Source organism: Loxodonta africana, chromosome 5, assembly GCF_030014295.1.
Source record: "Loxodonta africana isolate mLoxAfr1 chromosome 5, mLoxAfr1.hap2, whole genome shotgun sequence".
NCBI classification, from domain to species: domain Eukaryota; kingdom Metazoa; phylum Chordata; class Mammalia; order Proboscidea; family Elephantidae; genus Loxodonta; species Loxodonta africana.
In genome coordinates, this window is record NC_087346.1 from 25,810,099 (window position 1) to 25,831,187 (window position 21,089).

The 21,089-nt window shown below is 41.4% G+C and overlaps 1 protein-coding gene across 1 annotated transcript in view; it reads left to right on the forward strand.

Annotated features, from left to right (window-relative positions):
- Positions 1–21,089, forward strand: part of LOC111749206 (rho GTPase-activating protein 20-like) — a 98,435-nt gene that overhangs the window by 22,187 nt on the left and 55,159 nt on the right. Inside the window, exons 7-13 of the mRNA XM_064286265.1 lie at positions 1,070–1,136; positions 3,437–3,625; positions 6,336–6,514; positions 8,493–8,654; positions 11,837–11,946; positions 13,988–14,177; positions 15,522–15,645. Of these exons, the coding sequence (XP_064142335.1) occupies positions 1,070–1,136; positions 3,437–3,625; positions 6,336–6,514; positions 8,493–8,654; positions 11,837–11,946; positions 13,988–14,177; positions 15,522–15,645 (1,021 nt within the window). The remainder of the gene's footprint in view (positions 1–1,069; positions 1,137–3,436; positions 3,626–6,335; positions 6,515–8,492; positions 8,655–11,836; positions 11,947–13,987; positions 14,178–15,521; positions 15,646–21,089) is intronic.

Consider the following 21,089-nt stretch of genomic DNA (forward strand, 5'->3'; position numbering starts at 1 on the left):
AAGAAAGAATTTCTACTTTACTAAAAAATCAGCGTCACTTGGCCCTGACTCTTCTATGGGATTCCAACATAGTGTTCCCAGCCCCTACCTTAAAAGAAAAGATTTTTGTTAGATCTTATTTCCTATTTGAAATACAATTTTGAGCAAATTTAGCTGAGAGAGTATGCAAGTGTGTGTGTATGTGTGTACGTGCATACACATACATGTGCTTGTGATAGCCTCCATAGCTGGGACCCTCCTTCATACAGGCAAGGCCATGATATCTTACCAGGAGTCAAGGGCAGGCATATGAACTATCACCAACAACTCCATTACCTTTTTCTGGAGGACTGTAAAATAATTCAGCAGAGTGTGTATGATTGAGATGTGGTTGCTTCAAGGGTGCTTTCTAGTATTGCTGGGCAGTAACTGCTGGGATAATAGTTCTCTGCATCTGGCCTGATCTCCAGCTTCGCATCCTTTATCCTTCTTGCTCCAGAATGGAGCTTGTCCAAACCAAAGCCAGTGGACTGACTTCACTCTGCCCATCTCCTCAAGGTCTTTGGGTATTTGTCTGCCTGCTCAAGGCAGCTGAACTTGAGATGTTTTTCAAGGTTTCCTTTGCTCAGACATAGTCACGGCAGGCTGTGTGTCTCTCTGAGCAGCACACTTGTCTGGGCAGAGACAAATGAAGACAAAACCTAAGGTTGTCCAAGGAGTCCAGAGACAGCAGGACCGTCAAGAAGAGATTAGACTTTTCTTTCTTAGTGAAGGAACCTAAATATGATTTCATATCCACGGTCCACAGATAAAGTGAAAGACTGATTGCATTGTTGTTCCATAGATCCGCGGCCTATCAGAAGGGACAAAGCAAGAATCTGGAGTAGTCTACTGGGTGCTGGGAGAGGGATGGGTTGCTGAAACAACGACTGCTAACTCAGAAACTGTGGCCAACTCCATGGACTTACAGCATTTACCCTGGTCCCAATTCTTTTTCTTTTCGAAAACATAGAAATGTGCCCTCTTTCAAGTACCTACTGTGAAAGAATTGTTGTGACTTTTTTTTTTTTTTTTTTTTTTTGTCTCCAAGGGCTCTAAGAGTGATTACCAGTTGTGGGTCAGTTCTGGCAAGAAAGAGGCCCCATTCCCACTCATTGGTAAGTGGCAGGGAACTCTAAGATGGGGTTGACTGGATTCAAAATTATAACTCTAAAGTCTCAAAGTATTGCTTGTTTGGCCTTAAGTTTGAATATCCTTTGGAGTAAAAACTTCTCACAATATCCATTCATACATTTGATAAATAAATTATGAAGCTTTACTCTATCCCAGGGAATAAATAATAACATCTCTTCATTCAGCAGCTTGTGGTCAAGTTGGGGAGAAAAATGTGAATTTTTCCTCTCTGCTTTTTCACTTGACATACAGCCCTGTCTTGATAAACCTCTCCTTATTTTTTATGAAAGCAATACGGATTGAAATCTCTTTTCCCCATACATCATATTTTATATTCCATTCTTGAATTATTCTGTTCCATATTCTGACTACGAAGTAGCCTCTGTGTTGTAAGCATCCTCTAAAATGCAGCAGGTCTCTCTATCCAGCTACAAGTACTTACTGAACACCTGCTCAGAGCCCAGAGCTTTTCTCAGCATCACAGGCAAAATGAGATAAGCACATCTAGATTCCTGAAGGCTTCACTGGACGACTAACCTGCACTTTGCCATTTTAGATTTTAGAGGCTGAGTTTTCCAACATTTATTCTCAAAATTATTGATAAATAGATTACACCTCTCCTGAAATAGTTATTAGAACCATTTAGGTAAAAAAAAAAAAAAAAAAAATTCTTGGATTAGCAAGTTGATTTAGTGTGGTCAAAAGAAATAGAGCAAATAAAATAAGGGAAGGGACAGGTTCTGTAGCAGAGTTTGCCATGGGGCGATGGTGATAACTGATTGCCGCTAGAAATCCTGTGGGGTGTTCCCTCTTACCTACATTATCTTTTAAATTCTTTCCACCATCCAGGATGTTTCCAAGCGATCTGAATAATCTAAAAACCAAGTTTTTTAGGATTCACAGAGTGCATGTTCTCCATCTCAGAATATAACAAATCAAGTACACAGCTGAGGACCAAAATCCTGTTTCATTTTTTGTATTAATGTCAGCATCTTTGTAAAAGTCATTCTGCAATAAAATACATGAATAAAAATCAGACTAATACTTCAAATATATTTATTTAATAAAATGTGTTCATTTAGATGAAATGAATGTAGATGGTAACTTCTAAGCTTAGAACAGCTTCAGGCACCACTGCTGACTCTGTGGAGTCTAAATCTTCCGTCATTTACGAGGGTCCTTTAACAGCCATTCTGTACATGGATTTTCATGTGCTTTTAATTTTTTTTTTTTTCACTTCTTAGTTGTGGATTAGCTCCTGGTTACCCTGATGAATTTGTTTTATTTTGTTGCTCTCATGGAAGCTTCTTTGTGGCTTAGTTCTTGTTATGAACAGAGCATTCATATTGTATTTATACCAGGAGAAACGGAAAGGCAAGAGCTCACCACCTTACAGTCAGTCAGAACTAGAAGAAAGGGAGTGTTTGCTCTCTTCTTAAAAAGCTCAATCTATGTTGCAGCACAGGGTCTCTGAGAATTCGATGGAGAGGAAGCCATTGGAAGCATGAAAGAGCAAAAGATATCATTTGGCTCTCAACACCTAATGATTGAGGGTTCCGTTTCTCTGTGTAAACACTGTTTTGGAGTTGGCTTCTGGGCTTCCAATACTCTGCAGCCTTACTTCTAATTCTGCCTGTGAGGGCCACCCTCACTCCAGCGGGGGGGTGGGGGGAGGGGGAGAGGAGGTAAGCATAAAGGCAACTCTACCTGCTGCTCTGGCTATAGCATTAATGAAATGTAATGAAATACCTGTTACATGGACATACGTGTTAGAGAAGAGTGATCCTAGTGAGTCTTGACACGTATCATCCAATTATTTAAAGAACATTAACTGCCAATGTTTATTAATATATTTACTTTGTTACTCTAATCTGTACAAATCTGTGTAATATTGATGGTAAGTGCTTTAAATGATGAATTTAGGCTGGGGTGGTGGTCAGGTAGTTTGCCTAAGATGCTCAGATCTAGTTAGTTTCTAGAGGGCTTTAAATATTCTCGGATGGAAACATAGTAAAAGTCAACATGGTGTAGTACTCAAACTGATCTCTACTTTCCAATCAGGTAACATATTTTAAAGACTATTTTCTCTTTACATTTTTTAAACACCTTTCTTGGGCCCCTGCTTTGTGCACGGTCTCCGCCTTGAGAGCACACACAGGAGACAGAGCCTTCTTTATCTCCGAGGCCCACACGCCAGTGTGGTGCACGTGGGTGCCGTAAGGTAGCTTTGATCACACCCATCACCAGTCGGCCTGAATCTGTATGTACATGTTTCTCTGTATAGGACATGAACATCCCTATGGAATAAAAATGAGCCATCTTCAAGCCACTGCACTCCTGCCACACCGCCTAAGGGGCTCCATATCTTCATCCACTCTCCAGGAGCCCTTCTTACTGGAGAAGCCATTCCCAGAGATGGGAGGTCCGTTCGTCCTAAAGCCCAGGCACCCACTGAGGAGCCAGGAGCAGAAAAGTGAGTCCCTCCCCTCCTGCAGGTGTCTTCTCTCAACTCATGTCTCCATTCCTAGAAACAAAATCATAACACAGAGCTGATTCTCCATGTCAGGGAGAAGGGCAGTGTAGGCAAGGATCCAATCTTCACCAAGAATGAGACTGAGAGAAATGCCAAGGGTCTGTCCTCAAGAGCCAACTCACTTCTAGAAAGCTTCTTTTCATTCCTCCAGGTAGTAGTAGTTCCCTTCTCTGTATCCCCAGGGCCCTTCATGCATATTTTAAGTATGTGTGTACATATCTGTGTGTCTTATTAGAATACGGGCTTCTTAAGGCCTGGAAAGTCATGTTTTCCCCATCTCAGGGCTTTCCTCAGGATCTAGGCCACAGCAGAAGGGGATTTATGACTGCTTAGCTTAGACACACAGGAATGGAAGAGTGGAGTAGAAGAGTTTCGGAGCTGAACTGGAATCTATTCTGAGCTTGGGCTGAAGTGGCCTCTAAGTTCTACCTCCACAGCGAGCCATGAGGACCAAGCTCACTTTCCCTGTGTGCTTCTGACCGAGGACTAGACTGGAGCAGGACCGAGTGTGTATGGTTAGGGGCTTTTTAATCTTCCTTCTTACCATTCTTTTTCCTACCATTCCTGTATTTTCTCATCAGTATTTCTCTTTTTGAAGAAAATGTATTATTAATTTGAGGCATAGTGTGGCCAGAATGGAATTCCCACTTAAAGTGTTTTTATTTTTATGATAGTTATTCTATAAGCACAAAGTTTTACACATTTTATTTTTTAATATTAATACCCTATTTACAAGCATGAGGTAACACTACTCCAATCTTGCCAGGACCGTTGAAGAAAGGCTAGGTTTCTATAAAGTTAGCTTGTTCAATATCTCATAGTTTTCATGACAATAGCATTATTTTCATTGGTCCCAGAGCAACATGAACTCTTACACAAGATAGTGTACGTAACAAAAGGTCCATCTAAGCCCCAAAGTCCTTTTGAGAAAGTACAGAACTCAGTTTATACTTTGCCTCCTGTTTATGTCACAGAGTAGCTTTATATATAGCTTTAAATCAAATGAGTCAGAATCGATCGACGGCACTGGGTTTAAATCAACGGATAGAGCAATGTTCTTAAGAGGTATTAAAGCTAAATAACTGAATACATTTGGATAGTTTTAGAAATAATAAAATCAGGTCAAGGGTAGGGAAACCAGGCCGAGTACAACTACTTCACCTACATATTAACCTCTACGTTCAACATTTGCACATGTTGACATTGCTGGATGTATAGAAATCCCTTCCTGGATTGAGGAATGTGTTTGTTTTCCTTGAGACTTTTAAAACGATGGAGTGTGAATGTTAGGGCAGGAAGAAAGAGTCTTAGTTAGGTGGAATGGTGGCAATCCTTCATGACTGCATACCCTCTGGAGGGTGCTAAGCCAAATGGAGAAGGGGATGGGGTCTGCTTTCAGAGGAGGAGACTGATGTCTTGATTGCCTTGGGCCCTCTGAGTGAGGAAAATCGTTCTCAACAAGGTTACTATGTGCTGTGCCTTGAGCTGAGGAGTACATTACACATTTCATCCATTTTAGTATTCAGTTCCATGAGATGTCATGTTAAAGTTGAGGAACCTGAAGTTCAAAGAGATTAAGTAATTTGTTCCCGTACCTGGCAGAACCCTCTGATCCGGCACCGGAAGTACCGCACCTAAGGTTATACTTGCCACATCCTAGAAAAGCCAAGTCAATGGGTATTTAAGGATATTTGGTGAAATGTTGCTCATCTGTTTATCCTCCCACAACTTGGCTCGTCTATGGACTCTTTTAGCATCTGGTTCTAAGCAGCTTAAGAAAATATTAGGATATCTTATCAGGAAACATCCATAGCTGAGTATTAGAAAAGACCTCTCTGAACTCAGGTTTCATTGCTGACCACCTGGTCTTAGAAAAGCTCTTCTTGTTCAGCATTCCTTTGACAGGGACTGTTGGGTAGCTAAAAATCATCTCTGGGTAGCATGGTCGGTGTTACAAGAAACAAGGCCACCTGAGTTCTCATCACACAGCCAGCATTTAAAGGTGACTTCCCAAGAATCCTGTCCTCAGGGGGAGGCACATCGTGCATGGAACTGCCTGAGGGTTGTGGCCCCTCAGAGTGAAGGAGTTATAGGCTGCCCAGGAGCTGGGGTCAGGGAGGTTGAGTCATGAAGGGCAGATCTTTTTGATAAGAAAAAGTTCACAATAGTCAGGCACTCACTCAGAAAGCCAAAGAGGAAATCTAGAGGGGGGAGACTTACCGTAAAGGTAGGTGATTATCAAACTCTACTTGATTTTTATACTACATTTTTTAGCTTATCAAATGGGATCTGATCCTCATGGATCGTATTTAACATCAGTGAACTTGTACCACCACGCATTCGGTGCCTCAGAGGCACTGCAGCAGGAGCAGATAGCAGCTGTAGGAAGTGTCACCTCCAGAAGAATTGAACCTGAGTCTGATGAAGCCTCTGGATGTAACTATCCATTTATAGAATAAGGGAAAACAGAACAAGTTACCACCACGAGGATGTGATCCACCTGCCCAGGACGGGGGAAATTCTACACACTGAATGACTCCCTTTCTCTCTCTTCCAGCCCTAGGAAACAACATGCTCTGCAAATGAAAACAGTGGAAATAAGTTTAAGTGAATTAATCTACTACTTCTAATAATCTCACTTCTTTCTTAGATGCAGGCCAGAAGACAGGTGAAAAGAAATGGCCTATGGTGAACTGGGCCTTTCGGCGGAACCCCAGCACTTGCCAGGACAACGTGTGCAGGGCTCTACCATCCCCCGAGCCAGGGAAGCTCTTTGGGGTTTCACTCAAAGATGTTTGTCCCAGTGATGACCTGCCCACTCCTCTCCGGGTAGGTCTCCTTTTGGCCTTCTGTGGCCCCCCTGAGGAGGGAGATTGAGGAAGAGAAAGCTCTGCAAGCCCATGTGTTCTCATCCAAATCTATTTCTAAGTGGAGAAAGCACTAGACAGCCCCTGGCTTTGGCTGAGAAGCTTTGTTATATTCTTTCAAAGAATAAAAATTTGACTTAGTTATTGCAGAATCATAAGGTAGACACAGAGAAAAAGGTAATTTTTCCATTCCAGTAGTTTCAGAAAAGACCCACATATGTCTGCTCAGATAAGTCAGAACGTGCTCTGTGTTTACCAGTCTCTGAAGCAGAGGTTCCACCTCCTTTCACATTCTCCTTTCAGCTCCTTCCTTGAGCTTCTCGCTACTCTCAGCTTTCCCTTAGTTGCTTCTTCAGCTGAGACTACTCAATCTTACAACTCAAAATATTTCAGATGGTGTTTGATTTAATATTTCAGATGGCATTTGATTTTATTTCAAGTGCATAAGCTTAAAACTACAAGACTTACCCTCTGGCATATACCAATATCTTAATCCTGATAGAATAAGTCAAAGGAAAGCCACAAAGTTTAGCTTGTGTTGTCTCAAAGTAGTGTATTAAACCATCAGTGTTTACAGTTACTGAGTATGTAATATCCCTCCAGGGGCTATACTAGTGCTTCACATGCTTGATGTGAAGAAAATCATCGTCTTAAGGGCATGCTGGGTACCACCCCAGACCCTGCAACTTTCACGGAAAATTTGGGGTCCTTATCATTATCATCAGAGAGCCCTGGAGTTGCAGTGGTTAAGAGCTGGGTTGCTAACCTAAAGGTTGGCAGTTGGATTCCACTGGCTGCTCCTTGGAAACCCTATGGGCAGTTCTACTCTGTGCTATAGGATTGTTGGGAGTTGGAATTGTCCCAGGACAACTGGTTTGTTTTGGTTTGTGATTATCATCATGCCCATTTCACAAATGAGATAAACAAAAGCTTTTTTTTAATATAGGTAAGTACTGTACTTTCCCCAAGGTCACACAGTGAATAGGTGGTAAAATACATTTCAATGCCACAGATTACCTGACTCCAACACCTATTATCTTTCTACACTGCAAGCAGAGGCCTAGCTGGGGGTAGGGGGAGTTGGGCAGGTAGGGTGCCTGTCCTGTGCTCTGACTGTGTGCCCTGGGCACCACTTGAGGAAGGGTGCCAGAACAGTTTCTATTCGCCACCACACTTTCCATGGCCAGGGGGAGAGATCATCGAGAGATTTAACACTAATTGCCCTAGGCACTGCTTTCCCTAGATAGGCCCCTGACTGCAAGCAGGAGACATAAAGATAGAGAAAAAGGAAATGAAAAAGTAAGAAACCAAACTAAACCATTGCTATCAAGTCAATTCTGACTCATAGCAACCCTACAGGACAGAGTAGAAGTGCCCCATAGAGTTTCCAAGGAGCGCATGGTGGATTTGAACTGCCGACCTTTTGGTTAGCAGCAGTAGCACTTTACCACTACGCCACCAGGTTTTCCAGAAAGTGCTGAGAGGATTTATTTGGAGAAGGCTATCTGGAGGAGAAGGTTTTTGAGCCTGATTTTGAAAGAGGAGAGGAAATACAAGAAGTAGGAATGGGGGATACAGTTGTTTAAAAGGGATAAGCAAATGGGGAAAGAATGGTGAGGTAGGACGGGGCGATGTAACACAAGTCTTAAAGTAGACAGAGAAGTTTGATTTAGAAGTGTAAATTTACTGAAAAAGAAAATCTGAATAAAACAAGTGTTTGAAGTGTTTCAGTGTAGGAATGTAGAGTGGACCAATGAATAGAAAACATATTTAGAGACGCGAAAAAAAAAAAAAAAAATCTAAAGAATTGACTTGAGTCCTTCCAGCTTGAGCACCATACTCTCCTGTAGCCTAGCTCCGGATGCCAACAAGGACAAGCTTGTGCTGAGGCTTGTGTGTATGAAATTCTGCATATTGTCTTTTCCATTCCTTCCCCCCAGGATATGCTTTTCTTTCTTAACCAAAAAGGGCCTCTGACAGAGGGCATCTTCAGAATATCGGCCAGTGTCAGAGCATGTGGAGCCCTCAAGCAGAAACTAAACTCAGGAGAGAAGGTGAATTGGGAGGATGAGTCGGTTTTCGTAGTAGCATCTGTCTTAAAGGTAAGGAAGGTTCTAGCATTATCTTCACACAGTGTAGCTGTATAGAAATATGATTGGCTTCCTTCTTCATGATTGGCAAAGAGCCATAGTAGGTATAATACAGTCAGAATTTGAAAATCTGAAAAACATTACAGAAAGGCAAGGAAACTGCCGTGGGTGTTAAAAGCACCTGTCTGTATGCCACGTGCAAAAAAATTCAATAAATAAAAATTTGAAAGCACGCACTTACACACACACAAGTATCCTACCTTTGAAGAGCTCCTCACCGGAAATGATGGCAAAGTTTCCAAAAGAAATTTCTTTTTAAACTTTTGAAAATAATGACAAAAATTTCCCATAGTAAGGAAATTTTTACCTTATGATGAGTCCAAAAATACTCAGTCCATGAGACTAGAGGGACCCCAGAGGTCACGGTCCCCAGATCCTCTGTTAGCCCAAGACTGAACCATTCTCCAAGCCAACTTCAGACAGGGATAGGACGGGATTATACGACAGAAAATGATACTGGTGAGGAGTGAGCTTCCTGGCCCAAGCAGACACATGAGACTATGTGGGCAGCTCCTGTCTGGAGGCAAGGTGAGAAGGCAGAGGGGGACAGGAGCTCATTGAATACATACGGAAAATACAGGGTGGAGAGGAGGAGTGTGCTGTACTCATTAGGGGAAGAGCAACTAGGAGGACATAGCAAGGTGTGTATAAGTTTTTGTATGAGAGACTGACTTGATTTGTAAACTTTCACTTAAACTAGAAGAAAATAAAATGAATAAATAAATGCTCAGTCAGGCCACCAACAGCTCCACTGGTTTTATCATCATTCCTTCCCGTTCTCTTCATGCCTTTCACTTTAAAAGTGCCATAGGAATGATGCTACCATTGGGCCTTCTTTCATCTTGACCACCTTCGGCATTCTTTGTTAATACGTGTTGTGCTTAACCTGCCACGTGGTAACCTGCTCTTCTCAAATGCCTTGCTCTTCACATCCTTAGAGATGCCTCACATATTGTGAAAATAGAATCTACATCCAAGACCAACTTTAAGCAAAGTGTTGATCCCAGAACAGCCTCTGCAGGCCTGCTTCAGGGCTCTGGTCCCCAGCGTGGCGGAGATACAAGGAAAGCAGGGTAGAAACAGGGCCCAGGGCCTCCAACTCAGGCTGAGGCATAAAGGTCAAAAGTGCCTTGCCCTAGACATAAGTAAAGAAGAGTTTTCTGTATTCCCTTTCCAGTCAAGTGGCCAGGTGCCCATTTAATATTACTTCACGAGTTTATTTACAATCAAATCTGTCTTGGTAAAGGGGACATCATATATGCATCAGTAAATGGACGTTTCTTGCAAACCTGTGTCTCGGTCCATATGAAAATATATAGCAACAAATGTTCTGTCACTAGTGTGTACCTGCTTTTCTGTAACACCCTCCTGTCCACTAGCTTTTAACACGTAGGTTAGCATAAATTAGCCAGCCCCCAGATCAAAAGGCTGTGGCCCCTTACTGTGAGACTTCCACCAAGACAGTATGCAGAATTCTGCATGTACCAACAGCCTAAGCTGAATTTTTGCCCTATAGTTATTTTGTGAGCTCGGTGTTTGGTCTCCTTGGGATCCTTACAGGGCACTGGTAATGGAAGAAGGGACATGCTTCTGTTCAGGCAGTGCCCTGTTGGAAGGATGCAGAGGAAGCAAGGTCACCATTGCTCTAATGAGTGGAGGGTGGGAGGGACTTGGGAAACTGACTTTGTCCGTTTTCTTCACAGCTAAGTCCTCAGAACGCAAAGCAGAGCCTGACACACACAGGACCTCAGTAAATATAAGAAAGAGTGAATGATTTCCAGATTGTGATCATGATAGTTGCCCTGAGGCATTTCCTGTAGTAGCTGCTATTAAGAGAAGTCTCCTGGCACAGTGGTTAAGAGCTAAGGCGTGTTTTGACTGCTAACCATAAAGATTGGCAGTTAGAATCCACCAGCTGCTCCTTGGAAACCCTGTGGAGCAGTTCTTCTGTGTCCTATATGGTCACTATGAGTCAGAATAGACTCAAAGACAATGTTTTTTTGTGCTTGTTGTTGTGGGGGTGTTGGGTGAGTGTTCGAGCTATTTATTTAGTGAGACCACTGGCAGAAAGATGTGACTTGGAAGCTAGCAAGGTGATCTGACGTTTTCCCCTTGTTATCACACTAAAATTAAGCTTAATAAATTTTAATAGGCCCAACTGTATGATATTAAGACAGATTTTCCAGGTCACCACTTAGGAAGCTGGCCTGTGCATACCTGTGGCTCTAGTACTCAGAGGCCTGAAGTTTTGCTGTATCTAAATTTTGATCATTTCTTTCTGTTTTGGAACATTTTACTTCCCAAAGAAACTAAACCCCCAGAAAATATGATATCCTATCCCACCTTTCCAGTTAAGGCGAGGAGCCCTGGTGGCACAATCATTAAGCACTCAGCTCCTAACGGAAAGGTCAGTGGTTTGAACCACCAGCCGCTCCTGGGGAGAAAAGGCCTGGCATTCTGCTCCCATAAAGATTACAGCCTAGGAAACCCTATCAGGCAGTTCTCTTCTGTCACATGGGGTCACTATGATGAGTCTGAATCCACTCAGGGGTGCACAGAAACAACAAAAACCCTTAAAGAGATGAAAAACGAAGCTTTTATGAGAGGAGGTTTTTCCAAGAAGCACATATATCTCAAGTCAGAAGACCTACTCCTGTTTTATGTGTGTGTGTGTGTGTGTGTGTGCCTGTATTTGTGTGTGCGGTGTTTGTTTCAGAACTTTTCTTGCCAGGAATTAAGAACACCATGGCTGAAATAGATCATCAAAATGTGTATGTATCTCTTTTGAAGAAAATAATAGGATTTAGGATGTTTATCACCAGGCCTTGTAATTTGTACCAGTTGGCTAAACTGTACATAAGCAGATTTCAGAAGATAGAAAGGGGCTTTACCTTTATTCCCATCACAGCCCAGACTCTGCTTTTATGCCACTAGTTTTAGCTGGAGAAAATCCAAGCACCTGCTTATGGGTGTGCAAGTCAGCAAAGAGGTGAAGCCGAGCTCTGTGGATGTCACAGTGTGGGTGGCTATAAAGGAAGTGGGGACCAAACTGAATTTTTCAACTAAGTGTGATCTCTATCATTTGTATAATACACGTTTGCCCTAAGAATAATATTATTTTTCATCTATTTTAGGATTTTTTTAGAAACATCCAGGAAAGTGTATTTTCCTCTGATCTGTATTATCAATGGCTTACTGTTATTGATGAAGGGAATGAGGAGGAGAAAATAACTGGAATCCAGAGGTAATGATGCAGTCATTACCCAGCTCTGGCCATGCCTCAAAAATACAACCAACACATGCTCAGGAAAAAATAGCTTCTATTGTACAACTTTGCCTACTAAATAAGGACCACTGCCAAAGGGTTTCATGTGGTCACATCCATGGAGGCCAGTTTAAAAGTAGATGTCTACGTTGCTGCTGTCACCAAGTTACTGTTTTTCTCCTCACCTTACTAATAGGGGTCCGTTGACTATTGTGCACCTTCTGAATATTTGAAATTACTAGGAGATGAAATCTGTTAGTCCAAGAGAGGTGGTAGAGGCCAACTCTGACAGCGTTATTATTTAAATTTCTCAAATTTTCAACTAACTAGAAAGTCTTGTTATGCTCAGGAAGTAAATTTAATGAAGCATTTCTGTATACATTCATGCCTGCAACTCGCTATTCTCTCGGGACACAGAGGTGAAGGATCTAATCTCTCACCTCAAGAAACTCAGAGGCTGGTGGAGGAGAGAAGTAGATAAACTGAAGTGTCATCAGTGCTATAAAAGGGACACTCAGAGGTTCTGGGGGAACATGGTGGAGTGATAATTAGCTTCCTACAAGACTCAGAGAAAACAGAAGCTCAAATTGCAAAGTCAAGAAATGATCACAAAGAATTCCAGGTCTATGCCCATGCAAGCAGAAATTTCTGGCAGGACTCATCATGAATGTTATGAGCAACATAGCAGAATAGGAAAAAAGTACTCAGTAACTCCATTTCCTAAGCTTTCCTTCTATGAAAAAACCCTAGAATTCCAATAGTGTGTAGTATGTGTATATGCCTGTTGAGAACAACTCTTTTTTCGCGACTTGCAAATGTTATGAATTATCACCTTCACAATACTTTTGGTGAACCCCCTTCTAGCAATAGAACATAGTATTTGCATTGAAGAGTTAGAAACTAAGGAACAGCGTGAAAGTCACCAAAAAACAAGGCGATGGAACAAAATACCACCTCTATTTCTCTTATAGTTTAGAGAAGACCATTTGAGTACAGTGAGCACCAAGTCCTGTAGCTCTCTGTTGTGCATGTTACCAACTGCACTCCTATTACACTTTAGAGGAGACCGTTTGGGTACATCAAGTACCACATCCCATAGCTTGTTGCTGCTGCTAGTATAAAACCTGTGTACTTCACACTACTTTAAGGGTGTATCATCAGTCCATAGTACTCAGAGCTGGGCTCCCTGTTGCTGGTGCCGTTTTGGTGACCATATTTTCTCCTAGTTGCAGCATCTTGGTATAAAAAAAAAAGTAAAACTCTGAATATGAACTGAGAAACAGTTCCAATGCATGATTACAAAAAAAAACATCAATCACAAATATTAGAACATTGACAATTATACTCTTGTAAACTTGTAGAAGAAAGTGGTACCATTGAGATTGATTTGGAATAAAATTGACCTTGGATGCTGCTGAGCAGAGCAGATCTCAGAACGTACTTATATGTCTTAGTAGATAAGATTTGAACTTTTATCATCAGGCGGCATGTTTTTCGTTGTTACCTTGGAAATAAAGGGAGTATTGTCAATGCAATTGCTGTTTAATTTCATCAGTAACTTTTGTGAGTGTTAATTGAGCACATTCTGGAATGTTATGGGGTTTGTGTGTACTAAATTTATATTAAATTCTACATTAATAAGATTAGTCCAAGTGAAACACGGAAACCCTGTGGCATAGTGGCTGAGTGCCATAGCTGTTAACCAAAGGGTCGGCAGTTCGAATCTACCAGGTGCTCCTTGGAAATGCTATGAAGGGGTTCTGCCCTGTCTTATAGGGTCGATATGAGTTGGAATAGACTCGACAGCAACAGGTTTTGGTTTTTTTTTATTGTTGTTAAACACATGGTAGTGGTTTCTGGGAAATATTGCAGGCAGCATTTTTTATGAGACAGAGTTCTACATTCTTTTAGGGTTTTCACTGGGTTATGCACATTGTGGACAAAAAAAATGTCTTGTCTCTCTCCTTATTTACAAATTCTTAAAGAAATGACTTAAGAGTGTGTTTTTCTGTATTTCAAGGCTTTTAGACCAACTTCCAAAAGCCAATGTTGTTCTCCTGCGATACCTTTTTGGGGCTTTATACAACATTGAACAAAATTCTGCATCGAATCAGATGACTGCATATAATTTATCAGTCTGCATCGCCCCAAGCATCCTTTGGTCTTCTACTTCCTGCAGCCCAGGACTGGAAAATGAATTGACAAAAAAGGTGATCCTATTTCTCCTTTTTATGCCTTTGGGGCCTGAGTCCTCACTTCGAACTTGAAAATCAGGTTGTTATCTAAAGCACTATTTCTTAAAAGTACACACTTTAATCCTACTCTTCTGGGATGGCAGAGTCATTTGTCTTATCATGGTGGGATATGGGAAGGTGGGTCGTTAAGTGGGAAATTGAGAGCAGCTGAGTCACTTCTTTCCCATTCAGGACACTAAATAGAAGACTGACTGAACCATAAACCAAAACCCATTGCCATCAAGTGGATTCCGACTTAACAGCAACCCTATAGGAAAGAGTAGAACTGCCCCATAGGGTTTCCAAGGAGTGGCTGGTGAATTTGAAGTGCTGACGTTTCGGTTAGCAGCGTGCTGTTTAACCAGTGTGCCACCACGGCTCTGACCAAACCATAGAGAGATAAAAAAGTGATGTGATACGATAGAAAAAACCTGGGCTTTGAAGTTAGACAAGCCAAGCTTCAACTCTCAACCTTACCATTGCTGGATGTGTAACCTTGGGCAAAGTCTCCAAGCCAGCCCCCTCATCTAAACACTGGTAGTTCTGACAGCACCGAGCTCATCTAGGCATTGCTTGCAGTTGTGCCCATGCACATCCCAGGGGGCCAGGCAATATGAGCACCCTTGGTTCCACACACACTAGACTTCTGCCAGCACTGGCCCACTCAGAAATACTTGGCTGCCCTTTTATGTCTGCTATTGGGGTGAAGAAACTAGTAAAAGATTCCAGAACATCCTAAGGGAGCAGCAGGGTGCTTAATAAGATCACAATTTCCCCCTAGCACCCCCACAGAGCAAGCCTAAGGCAAGGCAATGCTTGAGGAAGGACAGCAGTTAGACAGACAGACAGATTTTTCTACCCCACTGCCCCATTCCTTCACAGTCAGCCCACAGAGAAATTCCACTTCTCACGCTTCAGATACTTCTTCACTTAAGAAGTGAATTTCATGAATTTTCATGTATCGGATGCTTTATAAATTGAATAACATCTTTACCCCCAACACCATATGTGGGTAATTTAAAAATTATCTGAATGTTAACTGTGTAGCCATTGGTATAAAAATATTAACCATTAAGCCAGGGACACAAATTTCATGTTTATTTCACTGATTAAGTGCATTTTTAACGTCTTTGCCCAAACTACTCTTGAAAGTATCACAGTCTCTTAGAGAAAACTAGTTTATTTGCTTTCACATCAACTCTGAATTTGTCTCAGATTTTTTTCACATTTTGTTTAGATTTAGGGTGCCTATATGAAATGTGATTTATAACTTTGTCATATTAAAAAAAAAAAAAACATTTTTGCCATTTTGTGTTCCAGATTTCTCTTGTACAATTTGTTATCAAAAATTGCTTGAACATATTTGAAAAAGACATCACTTCCCTCTTGGAGGAAAGATCAATGATCACAGCAATGAGTTGTGCTTATTCAGAGAAGGCTTCAGGTACTGTGAATAATTTAATGGCTTTTCTAAGAAAGAGTGAGCCTGGTAGGAGTCATGGGTGATGCCGAGACAGCAACTGTCCTGGAGCCCACAGCATGACCAAGGACAATGAAGCTGGGCCTAGGGGTCTTCTTACTGCTTCTTCAGAAGGGTGGCTCATGGATAGCGGGAGATAGCATGCTGTTGTGAGATCAAAGAAAAGACCAAGTCCACGATGTCAAGAAGTTGCTAGTGCATCTTGTAACAGCATCAGGACAGAGCATGGTAGGATACAGTGGTTTGGAGACTTTTTCAAACAAAACTTTAAATGGAACCCTGATATATCTAACAGATGCACTCTGGTTGAAACCAAAGTGAGGGGCCAAGAGCACTGCCTGTTTTATTTCTCCCCCTTTTCTTGCTCAGTGTCCCTGAGGTACCTCAGGGATCCAGTGCTCTTTGAAACAGTTTGAAAAGAACCAGAATCATTGAGAAAAAAAGGACTTGATGTCAAACAGCCTTTTCAGAGTGTGAACCCCTGCCCCACTGTTAGCAGTTCTGTCATCCGTGGCCAGTTTCTCCATCTCAGCCTCAAATTCTTAATCTCTAAAATTCAGATAAAAATGGTATCTAAATCTTAGGATATTTGTGAGGATTAAATAAGATAATGATGTCAAGTAAATTTGTATAAAAGACAACAATAGACTAGTAGAGATTTCTCTGAGGCCAGACTCAGTAGCTAGTATTATTTGAGTCTAGCTAGTCATTAAAAAAAAAAAAAAATCATAGCTAAGGGGCCCCTGGGTGGTGCAAACAATTAAGCGCCCTGATACTAACCACAAAGTTGGCAGTTCAAACCTGCTCAGAGATGCCTTGGAAGAAAGGCCTGGCGATCTCCTTCCAAAAGGTCACCGTCATGAAAACCCTATGGAGCACAGTTCTGTTCTGCAACACATGGGGTCGCCGTGAGTCAGAATTGTCTCAATAACACCTGGACATCATAGCTAACTGCCAACAGCCCATTTTACAAGGTGGATTTTAGATTCAGAACCAGTATCATGTATCATCCTTCCCTTCATATTTTTGCTATTTCTTGGTTGTATGATATGTATCTCAGTGCTTTGAGGAAATCCTTAAGAAAGTCCATTTTATCAGGAACTGAGATGAGTCTAGTATCTGAGAATATGTTTATGCCAAGAGAATTTTTTTTTTTCTCATTCAGAAGTAACAACGGAGCAGCCTCTTGAATCCAAGCCGATAAGAGTTATACTGATTTACAGAAAGAGACAACTGCGGGATTCTGCCCAGGCCGCTTCTGACGTGGACCAACCACCTGTCACCATTTTCTGAGTCCCTGAAGATTAGAACAGCCATAATCGTATTGGACTCTTCCATATCACTCCTATCTATAAGACACTGCTGAGAGCTGTTGTGTTTTCCAAAACGTTTGTAGGGCTTTGCTGAATTTGTATTTTATGGGATTTTTTTCCAAAATGTAAAGGTGTACAACTAATGGGGACAGAAAAAAACCTCAGGATAATGATTATCTCTGTGAAAGAAGGAAGGGGATGGGATAGGAAAAAAGAAATTTCAAGCATATGTGTGTTATTTTATATCTTAAAAGAAAGATTTAAAAATGCTAACATTTTTCGTATGCTTTTCACATCATTTTTAAAAATATTGTGATTTTGGAGAAAATTTACATAGAAATTAGGTCCTCATTTAACAATGTCTATACTTTTTTTTTATACATATTATTCAGTGACATTGGCTATACTTCTCAGAATGTGTCAGCATTCTCATTATTTCCGTTCTGGTTGTTGTGTTTCTAGTAATCTAGCTTCTTGACCCTCCTTACCTTCTCATCGTTGGTGTAGAGTAAATATTAACTGTTAGGTTTCATTTAGGTGGTTGGTTAGAGTAGCACAGTATTCACTGGTGATATTATTTATTGCTATGATCCACTCAGTCTTTGGCTGCTAGGTGACCTCTGGGAATAGTCTGAGTTCCAAGTTTAAAAGGCATCCCAAGGCAATAGTCTCAGGGTTCCTCTAGTATCTACCAGTCCAATAGGTCTGATCTTTTTCTAGGAATTTGAGTTTTGTTCTTCTTCTTTTTTTTTTTCATTCTCTCTGGAACCATCTATTGTGTCCCTGATCAAAATGGTTGATAGTGGTAGCTGTGTACCATCTAGTTCTTCTGGTCTTATGGTAGCAAAGGCTGTGGTTCGTGTGGGACATGGGTCCTATGGATTAATTTCCTTCTTGAGTCTTTGGTTTCTTTTACTCTCCTTTGCTTCAGACCGGAAGAGATCAGGAGTTGTATCTTAGATGGCCACTCACAAGCTTTTAAGGCCCCAGACGCTACTCGCCAAACTGGGATGTAGAACATTATCTTTATGAGCTGTGTTCTACCAAGTGGCCAGGTTGTCCCCTGAGATTATGGTTCTAAGCCCTCAAACTGCTTCACATCATTTTTTAATAAATAAAAGTTTAGATAGTTTTTATTACATAAATATCCACAACATACCTATGTTTGCATATGTAAGTAAATAAAGTATTATTGAATATACCAAGGGCTGCCAAAAGAACAAACAAATCTGTCTTGGAAGAAATACAGCCAGAATGCTCCTTAGAAGCAAGGATGGTGAGACTTGGTCTTTGGACTTGTTATCAGAAGGGACCAGTCCCTGGAGAAGGGATGAATTGACACAGTGTCCACAACAATGGACTCAAGCATAACAACGATTGTGAGGATAGTGCAGACCGGGCAGTGTTTTCTTCTGTTGTGCATAGTGTAACAACAACAAAGTATTATTCAATGAATCAGTAACCTACACAAATTTTTATCATTCTGCAACTTTTTTTTTAAACCTTAACATATTTTCTCCATATTGATATATGTAGAACTAATCCACTCAGTCTAGTTGTTTTATGGAGTCCCTGAGTGGTAAAAATAGCTACCATGCTTGGCTGCTACCTGAAAGGTTTGGAGGTTTGAGTCTATCCAAAGGTGCCTCAGAAGAAAGGCACGGTGTCTACTTCCGAAAAGTCAACGATTGAAATCCCTGTTAAGCCTTGTTCTACTCTGAAGTACATGGGTTTGCCGAGAGCCAGAGTCAACTCAATGCTAACTTTTCTCTTTTTTTTTTTTTGAGTTTCTATAAGTTGCTAAAGAGCCCTAGTGGTATACTAGTTAAGTATTTGGTGGTAACCCAAGCGTAAGTGGTTTGAATCCACCAGCCACTCCACGGGAGAAAGATGTGGCTCACTTATGCCTAATGTATCTCCCTTTTTTTATTTTTTTGTATGTGTACAACTGGTTTATTGAAAAGCCTGGTTCACTGGGGTACAACTATGGAATTGCTTTACTTATTTATTTTTTTCTAATTACTGCCTTTGACTGTGCTGAATCTCCCTTTCTAGTCCCTTAATGATATGCAGGACAGATCTCACAGCTGATTACTTTCACATATTAAACAGTCCAGTTCAGTTCTGTCCACTTATCCCAGTTTAAGTTATCAGTCTCATGCCCTTCCTCTCTGTCAGCTCAGCCCAATCGTAACTGGAGGAACTTGGATTTAGGAGGGAGCCTCATCTGCTCTTTTGCTTCTCCTCATCCTCTTATGGTCTTCATCTCTCCTCCAATGTAGTGGATTGGGGTGGGGGTGGGGGTCGTGGAAGCCTTTGGAATCTTCTCTTTACTGACATGAGCTGCGCTTTGATTCACTGAGTTGGCAGGCACCTTTATGTTGGGGGATATAGGTGAATTCTTTGTGAAATGAATGAAAAACTCTGACTTGACCTCTCCTGACCCACCTCCCCATTCCCATCCTTGGTAGTTCAAACCGCATTCTCTTTTTTTTTTTTTAAATTAGTGTTTATGGGTCTATAAGTGAAAGTTTACCAATCAGGTCAGTCTCTCATACAAAAATGTGTATACACCTTACTATACACTCCTATCTGTTCTCCCTCTAATGAGATAGCACAATTCTTCCCTCCACTCTCTCTCCTTGTGTCCATTTGGGTAGCTTCTGGCCCCCTCTGCCTTCTCATCTCTTCTCCAGACAGGAGATGCCAACATAGTCTCATGTGTCTACTTGATCCAAGAAGCTCGTTCTTCACCACTATCATTTTCCATCCCATACTCCAGTCCCATCCCTATCTGAAGAGTTCACTTTGGGAATGGTTCCTGTCTTGGGCTAACAGAAGGTCTAGGAACCATGGCCTTCTAGTCCCAGTCTGACCATTAAGTCTGGTCTTTTTATGAGAATTTGGGATCTGCAACCCACTGCTCTCCTGCTCCCTCAGGGGTTCTCTGTTCTGTTCCCTGTCAAGGCAGTCATCGGTTGTGGCTGGGTACCATCTAGTTCTGCTCTCAGGCTGATGTAAAAACCAAAGCCAAACCCAGTGCCATCGAGTCGATTCTGACTCATGGTGGCCCTATAGGACAGAGTAGAGCTGCCCTGTAGAATTTCCAAGGAGTGCCTGGCAGATTCGAACTACTGACTCTTTGGTTAGCAGCTGTAGTGCTTAACCATTATGCCACCAGGCTGATGTAGTCTCTGGTTTATGTGGTCCTTTCTGTCTCTTAGGCTCATCATTACCTTGTGTCTTTGGTGTTCTTCATTCTGCCTTGTTCCAGGTGGGTTGAGACCAATTGATGCTTCGTAGATGGCCACTTGCTAGCGTTTAAGACCTCAAACACAACTCTCCAAAATGGGATGCAGAATGTTTTCTTAATAGGTTTTATTATGCCAATTGGTTTAGATATCCCCTGAAACCATGGTCCGCAAACCCTCGCCCCTGCTACTCTGGCCTTTGAAGCGTTCAGTTTATTCAGGAAACTTCTTTGCTTTTGGTTTAGTCCAGTTGTGTTGACCTCTCCTGTATTGTGTATTATCTTTCCCTTCACCTAAAATAAAGCATATCTACTACCTAATTAGTGAAAACCCCTCTCCCTCCCTTCCTCCGTCCCGCTTCTCCTAACCATCAAAGAATATTTTCTTCTGTGTTTGAACTATTTCTCCAGTTCTTATGATAGTGCTCTTATACACTGTTTGTCCTTTTGCAAATAACTTCACTGAGCATAATGTCTTCTAGATTTCTCCATGTTATGAAACGTTTCATGGATTCATTGTTGTTCTTTATCGATGGGTAGTATTCCATTGTGTGAATATACCATAATTTATTTATCCATTCATCTGCTGATGAGCACCTTGGTTGCTTCCAACTTTTGGCTATTGTAAACAGTGCTGCAATGAACATGAGTGTACATATATCTGTTCGAGCAAAGGCTCTTATTTCTCTAGGATATATTCCAAGGAGTGGGATAGCTGGATCATATGCTAGTTCAATCTCTAATTTTTTAAGTGCCAAATCCATTTCCAAAGTGTTTGTACCATTTTACATTCCCACCTGCAATGTATCAGTGTTCCAGTCTCTCCAAAACCTCTCCAGCATTTA